Raw genomic sequence first — 7,944 nt, forward strand, 5'->3', positions numbered from 1 at the left:
CACAGAACATCAACTCTATCTTGAATAATTTAAAATACTTTCAAAATAACTTTAAAGAATTATTTTAATAAAAAAAAAAATATATTGTAAATTAATAGTAAAAAATTCTATTAAAAGTTATAAAAAAATGAACTTAAAAGAATAATTTTAATAGATGAGTAAAATAAGGAAAGTTACAAGAGAAGAATTGTTACAAGAATGTGATGTTATTAGACATAGTCTTAGAGCAAGTGATTTAAGTAATGCTACAAATATATTGAGTGGATTAATTACTCAAATAGATTTATTACCAACTGACTTATCACATGTTTTAGAACGTGGTCTTAGAGGGGTTTTAGACTTTTTTATAACACAACAAATGAGAAATACAACATTAACGAAAGACAATAATATACGATTTGTTATTGATTCATTATTAACATTTTATTCAAAACATATTTGTCTGACAATACAATCAATAAAAGTAAAAAATTCATTAAAAAGTTTAGTATTTTCATTAAAACAAGTATTTTTAATATTAAGACATCCACCTCAAGATACATTAAAAAAATATGCTAATTATTCTAAAACAGTAATTTCAATTTGGAACTCTATTGTTATTGCATTTTCTACACCAAGTGATGCATGTGATGAGTCTTTATTAGAAATACTTGGAGATTGTTTAGATGAGTTTTATAGATTGTCTTTATTTACAAAAGGTATTGATGAAATGATGATTAATATCTCTTTTAGTCAAATCTCAGCTAAATCTGGGACAGAAAGAAAAGCCAAAACTAAATTTTTTATTACTATTTCACGATTTGGTAATTTACAATTTACTAATGCACTATCATTAGCATTAAATTCTATGGAAACATTAATTTCTCGAGACCAAGAATTACTTGAAGCATTTACTAAAGATTATTGTAGTGCACTTGATTTAATAGTAAGTAATCCATTTAAATATCAATGTATTTTTCAGTTAGAAGCAAATGTATTAAAAAGTTTTGATTTTGAAGGAGTATTAAGGTTTTTTAGTGAGATGAATATTGTAACACATTCAAAAGAGATTTATGTTCAACACAATTATTTTATATTATATTTTACTGTTATTTGGATTGGGATTCATGTAAAATCAATAATTTCAGTAATTGTTGATGCGGTAGATTGTTTTAATTCATATATTCCTACATTATTAAAGAGTGGAGTAGAGCAAGAAAGTACATTATTGTTATTAAGCGAATTAATAATTCTTTTTAATTCTAATAATAAAGAAAAAAGGAATGAAAGATTATATAGTGCAAGTAAAACAATAATTTCTATTATTTCATTATTATTATCAACTAAATTTGATTATTTTGAAATTCTTTTAACAAGAAAAAAAGAAGAAATAATTACTTTTGTTAATATTTTAGAGTTTATGATTGATGATTCAAAAATTAAAGATAAAACTGAACAAATTAATTTCTTTTCAACGTTATTAACTGCTATATTTAATCAGCCAAGAGATAAACATAAATATTATTTTGATATTCTTAATATTAAACCAAAAGAAATTTTTAATAAATTTATTTCATTTACTAATGGTAATGAAGCAAATATAAAAGCTGCCTATTTAGCTTTAGCAAAAGGAATTAATATTCTTATTGATGCCGATATTAAACAACATGCTGACATGTTATGGAAATTAGTAGATACTTTCTTTACTTTTCCAGTGACTTATCCTTTTAGTGTTACTTGTGCATATTTACGTTCATTACAACAACTTAAATTAAATAAACTTTTTAGAGCAGAAAGACAATATGTTATTCCACAAACAAGAAGTGGTATTCATACAATTATTTGGGAAACAATTCGTTATTTCTTACGTAGTTCTAATGAGGCTATTGGAGAAACTGCTAGTGAAGTTGGTGGTAAAGTAGGTGTATTTCCACTTCAAATAATTCATGATCCTATTTATCTTGTTAATGAATTAAGATGTGTATTATATGGAATTTCATATTTAACAGTATTTTCTTTGAGATACGTTCTTCCAAGACAAAAAAATCCGTTAACTGGAAAAAAGAATTTAATAAAATATGCAATTGATTCTTCTATGTCAATTATTCAATTTCATAATTCTGTGTTATGTGGGAATGCAGTAAATACAAAAGTAAAATCATTAACTAATTCAGTCAAAATTATTACATATTCAGCATTAGAATCTCACACATCAAATAAAGATATTTATAAATATTCATTGGAATTTGTTTTAAAATTACTTCATTGCTCTTTAAATGTTTTTCATCCTCAAATTATTCTTCAAAGCAATCAATTTAATACAAAAAGTTCAGATAATTTATTATTATTTAAATTAGGTGAAGAAATGGCAGAAATGTATTCAATGGCGAGCCATACAGCAACTCATCCAACTGAAACATTAGTAGATGAATTGTTATTTTGTCTTGCTGTATTAATACGAAGAACAGGAAAAGATATTGTTTTAAATTATTTATATGATATATCTTCATACATTAAATTATATCATATTGACCATCTTCTTGCTTGTGTTGCTATTCTTGATGAACTTACAGCATTAAGTTGTGGTGGAGTTATTGTTGGTGATGATGAGGATATGATTAATTCAGCATTGTTTAAAAATGTTTCAAAAGAAATTATCACTTCAACAAACCAATCACAAAGTTCAACTACTCCTTCACAAATTAAACAATACACAATAAAAGAAAACATAGACCAAACACAAATTAATGATCAAATTCAAGAAAGTAAATTATTAAATGACTCTAATAATAAAAATACATTGAATGAAAGAATAAATGATAACTTGTCATCAATAAATGATTATAATCTTTTTATTAATGAAGAAGGAGAAAATAAAGAAGAAAAGAAAAGAAAACAAAGCATAAATGCATATTCAAATAATGTACATCTTAAAAGAACAACAGAGTCATTAAAATTTCATAATGATATTAATAAATTAAGAAAAGAAAAATATAGACATAAAGGATATTCATTAACTGACCTTCAATGTATTACTAATCAATGGGTTCCACAAAGTTGTCAAGACCAAGCAATATGGATGGAAACTAATATATTAACAAATCTTGTTATTGGAGATATTATTAATGGATTTTCATTAGAATATGATGAAAGATGTGTTATAATGGATTTTGCAATGAAATATTGTAAAACAGGATTTGTTATTGGACCACCTGATTTTACATTTTCAAAGAAAACAAATGTTTTTCAACATAGTGTAGAGGAAAGTTTATTTATTTCATATAATAATTTATATGGTAAATTATTTCATCAATATAAACGTGATGCAAATCAAGTTGATAATTTTAAATCATTGTATCAACAAATGATTCCTTCTCATTATGTTATTCCAAGTGTAACAAGTATCAATTTTGAAGACACTGAATCCCTTAAACGATTTATTATTTATATTAGAAAAGTAAAAAATTATCAAACAAACTTCCATTCACTTACTGCAATAGAAATTGCTGTATCTGCAAAAATTTTATATAAAATTATAACTACTATGAGAGGAGTTAAAACATTTGATCAATATCAAATTGATGATCTTTTTGATATATTTGAACCACGAAAGGATGAAGGTTTAGTTTCAATTCATACATTTTATGACACAATTGCAGCTAGAGAAAAAGATAATGAAAAAATTCAACATGACGCTACAATTATGAGTTTATTATTACAAGGATTTTATGAGTCAATGAAATTATTAAATAAAATGGGGTCTGCAAAAGACCCTATAAGTAGAGGAATATTTAGAATTCATCAAGACTTATTATGGGGATCAGTTGTTAATCATGACTTATTTTATCTTAATGACTCTGGATCAATTCGTATTATCATTAATTCACTCTTAAATGAAGCATTAAGAGAAATTTCTTTATTCCCTATAAATGAAAGACCAGATGAATATAAACGAATTGTTAGACTTTCAGGTACGTTTGTAGATAAATACACACATCCTGCATTAAAATATTATTCAGAAAAATTTCAATTTCAAAATCAAGTTGATGGTTTTGATAGTCAAAATGATGAAGTGGTTTATCAAATAAATAATTTAAATAATATTAGTGATTCTCTTGATTCTCAAAAAAAGATTCAATTTTGCCATACAAAACAAGGAATTATTGGAGTAAAATATGGTGTTGTTTCTACAATTCAAGAAGCTGTTAAAGAATATACTGAAACATGTGAAGCAGAAAGAAGTGAAATGTTAAGAGAGTTATTAAAAAAAGAAATGAAAGGACATAGATTTGATGCAACAATTATTGATTTTGATTCATTAACTATTAACAGTATTGATCTTATTATTCAATACCTAAAATATGGACAGGTTTCAGAAATGATATTTTATGATAATCTTAGTAAAATTCCATTATACTATCGTTCTTTTAGATTATATGAAGCAATTATTCATCATTTTACAAAATATTCTCTTTCATTTCAATTACTTAAAACTTTTATTCCTGATATTAATATCTCTGAAAAACATAGAAAAGAAAGTTCTTCTGCTTTAGATGATTTTTGTGAAATGTTTGATATTATTTATCTTAATGATAAACGTCCTCTTGTTAGTCAACAAATGACATCTATACTTAATACCCCATTAACACATCAAAACTCTCAATATATTTATAATTCCTATTTTATAGGACATGCTCCATTTACTCGAAATAATAAATACACAACATCTGAAGGTATTACACAAGAAAAATTATTCACTCCTTTATATGCACAAATGTCTATTCAACAATACTCCACAATGATTGTTCCATTAATGGAAAATATATTACATGAATTCTTTTTAAGAAGACTTGGAGAAGCTCAAGCAAAATATGAAACAATGTTACCATTATTTAAAAATGGAGAATATATTGAAAATATTCAACAAATTCTTCACTCATCTTTTTGGAATTATAAAGCTACTCCTGTTTCTAGTGATTTAGAAGGATTACAAGCTATTCAATGTATTAATAGTTATTGTAAAATATCAATTAGATTTATTGAAGAGGTATTAAAACTTATTTTAAATTCTTTAGATCCTAAAGTTCCAAATCCACAATTATTAAGTGTTTTAGTTTCTTTACTAGTTAATTGTAAAACAAGTCATCATCGTCATAAACATTATTTTATGACTTACACAATGGAAATGAATGAATTATTATTATGTTCTCCATTTCTAAGAACAACCCAATCTTATTTATCACAAATTGTATCTTTACCAATAAATTCTGCAGTTTATAGAAGACTAAGAGAATTTTTCCAGGATAGAACAGTTATTATAAATTATCTTGAAATTCCTCAATTCTATCAAATTATTTCATTACTAAATTTCCATATGTCTCCTTCAATGTTTTCTCATATTGTTAATGATTTTGAATTAAAGAAAAATATATCAAGAAGATGTCTTGTTGATTATTTCCTTTATTCAACAATGATTTATAATGATTCAATTGAAGTAAAACAATTAAAAGAAGATTATCCTATTTGTTATTGTTGTATGACTAATGCATTATTATTTAATCCACAAGGTGTATTTGATTTAGTTAGACGTAATTTCCAAAGATCAGAAACATATATATCAATGCTTTTTGAGCATTATTTTAATGTAAATGACTATCCTGACTTTATTCAAAAATTACTCCAATTAGACTTATCTACTTCTAATCTTCCATATCCAACTCTAACAATAATATCATTTATCGTAATGTTATTAAGACATTCTGCTTTATCAGAAGATGCATATTTAATAATTGAAAAGATATTACATAATAAATCTATGTTAACAACATATATCGAACAATCAAATGTATTGATTGAAAAATTTAATGAAATTCCTGAAGATTTTATAGCCCAGATGATTACTACTGATATGAAAATTTTATTTGACTTAGTTTGTCATCCTCTTTCATTATAAATTTATTAATCAATCTTTATTTATCTAATATTTTTTTTCGTTTTAACAAGATTCATAAAATCAAAATAACTTAAAAATCAAAGAACTAATAACCAGTCTTAAAAGAATGAATGACTTAAAACAAATTGCTCATAAAACTTGTCTTGAACGATATTCTAAGAATTATGTTCATTATATGAAAAACATTTCTGAAAAAGCAAAACAAGTAAGTGATGAACTTATTGAACTAATACCAATAATTAATGAGTTTCAAAAATCTATTGAAGAAATGAAAACTGAGGTAAATCAGTCAGCATCACAAATGTCGTTATTTCATGAGTTATTGATTATTTCATCAACAAACAAATCATTTATAGAAATACTTAAAACATATGAAAATGGAATAATAAATTTAAGTTCAAGTTTAGTTCAACAAAATAGTTGGGGAGAAACTCTTTCATTCGTTGACGATATAAAAATGCAGCAAACTCAAATGATATCTAATATTATTTCATTCCAATCATTTGCAAAGTACATTATTAACACCGTAAATGTTAGAATGGAAATGAATAATTATTCATCTATTTTACAAGAAGAAGACTGTGCTCAACTTCAATCTGCTGTAACTTCTTTAGTTAATGAAAGAAAGAATTTATTAAATATAAATTATAATTTTAATACTTCTTCAATAATTGAAAAAGATGAGATTCCTCTCCCAATTTTAAAAGCAATGTATTCTCTTTATTTCTCTCGTCGTTCTCTTGAAGGTGTATTTAGAATCTCTACTGATGTAAATGTAATTGATAATTATATGGATTTTATTGGAATAATTGACACTCAAACTATAACAAACGTTGATATTGCAAATGTTATTCGAAAATTCTTTAACACTCTTAACTTTCCTATTTGGCCAAAAGAATTGCTTCCTTCTTTACTTAATTGTACAAAAGAAAATGAAAATAATTCATCTATATGGATTGATAATGTTAGACAATTGGGTTCTCAAATTCCTAAATTTAACTCATTATTACTTAAACATTTACTTGCTCTTTGTGGTAAAATTGCTCAAACATCTAGCTCAAAAATGGACGAATATAATCTTGCTGTTTGTATTGCTATTTCTACTCTTGTTGAAAAAGATGATGTTCAGACTGCAGCAAAAGAAATTAAAACACTTATTAAAGCTTTTGAAATGATGATAAAAAATAGAGCTCTTATATTTCCTGTTTGTTTTCTTTATACTCTTTATTCACTTTTATCAATGTTTAACTCTTTTAGGATGTTTATGACTGTTTTAGAAAGAGTGTAAATAAAATCCTTTCTCCTCCAATTTATAGAGACATATTTTCTAACAAAAGACAATCAGTGTATTTTACGAGATATAAACCAAAACAAAAACAAGGAAAAACATTTAATATTGGAAGTTATGCAAACAAGTTACTAGACCAAAGTTGAAATATCGTTTTTACTTAATTTATTAAATAATTCTATTTTCAATCAGTTCCTTTAACTATATTAAAATAATTAATCTTCATACATCGTTTTATTTTTATTATTTATGTATAATGTTATATTTTAATATTTCCTTTTTATTAACATTTCTTAACTCTAATAATTTTTGCGTGACAATTATTATCAAACTTATTGACAGATATTATTTAGAGGTTATTATCTGATAATTTGGTTTTGTTTATTCTTATTAACATTATGACTATATTTTTTTCTTCTTTTATTTTATTAACTTCTATATTATTAACTGATTCTTCTATACTTGTGGTTGTTTGATTTTATTCATTATGTGTGTAGTTGTTTGTGTATTATGGTATTAATTTATTATGTCATTTATTGAATGAACGTATAAGTATATTGAAATTTATTTATAAGTAATTGAGTATTAATTGATTATATACTATTTATTGTTATGACAATCTTAATTAAAGGTGATTAAAATGTTTCATTTTATTACCACTTTATTTTTTTTAAAACTTGAATTTTTGCAAAATATAATATTTGAAAATACATTTATAAAATAG

The 7,944-nt window shown here is 24.3% G+C and overlaps 2 protein-coding genes across 2 annotated transcripts; both read left to right on the forward strand.

Annotated features, from left to right (window-relative positions):
• Window positions 1-154: 154 nt before the first annotated feature.
• ENU1_101770 (hypothetical protein) lies at window positions 155-5,932 on the forward strand (the record flags this gene model as incomplete). Its single annotated transcript, XM_008859333.1, has 1 exon — window positions 155-5,932. The coding sequence occupies one exon, from the start codon at window positions 155-157 to the stop codon at window positions 5,930-5,932; it is 5,778 nt and encodes a 1,925-aa protein (XP_008857555.1).
• A 106-nt stretch (window positions 5,933-6,038) lies between these two features.
• Window positions 6,039-7,366, forward strand: ENU1_101780 (RhoGAP domain containing protein; the record flags this gene model as incomplete). Its single annotated transcript, XM_008859334.1, has 2 exons — window positions 6,039-7,136; window positions 7,190-7,366. The coding sequence occupies 2 exons, from the start codon at window positions 6,039-6,041 to the stop codon at window positions 7,364-7,366; spliced, it is 1,275 nt and encodes a 424-aa protein (XP_008857556.1).
• Window positions 7,367-7,944: the final 578 nt, after the last annotated feature.

The sequence above is a fragment of the Entamoeba nuttalli genome (genome assembly GCF_000257125.1).
Source record: "Entamoeba nuttalli P19 unplaced genomic scaffold asmbl_4370, whole genome shotgun sequence".
NCBI lineage: Eukaryota > Evosea > Mastigamoebida > Endamoebidae > Entamoeba > Entamoeba nuttalli.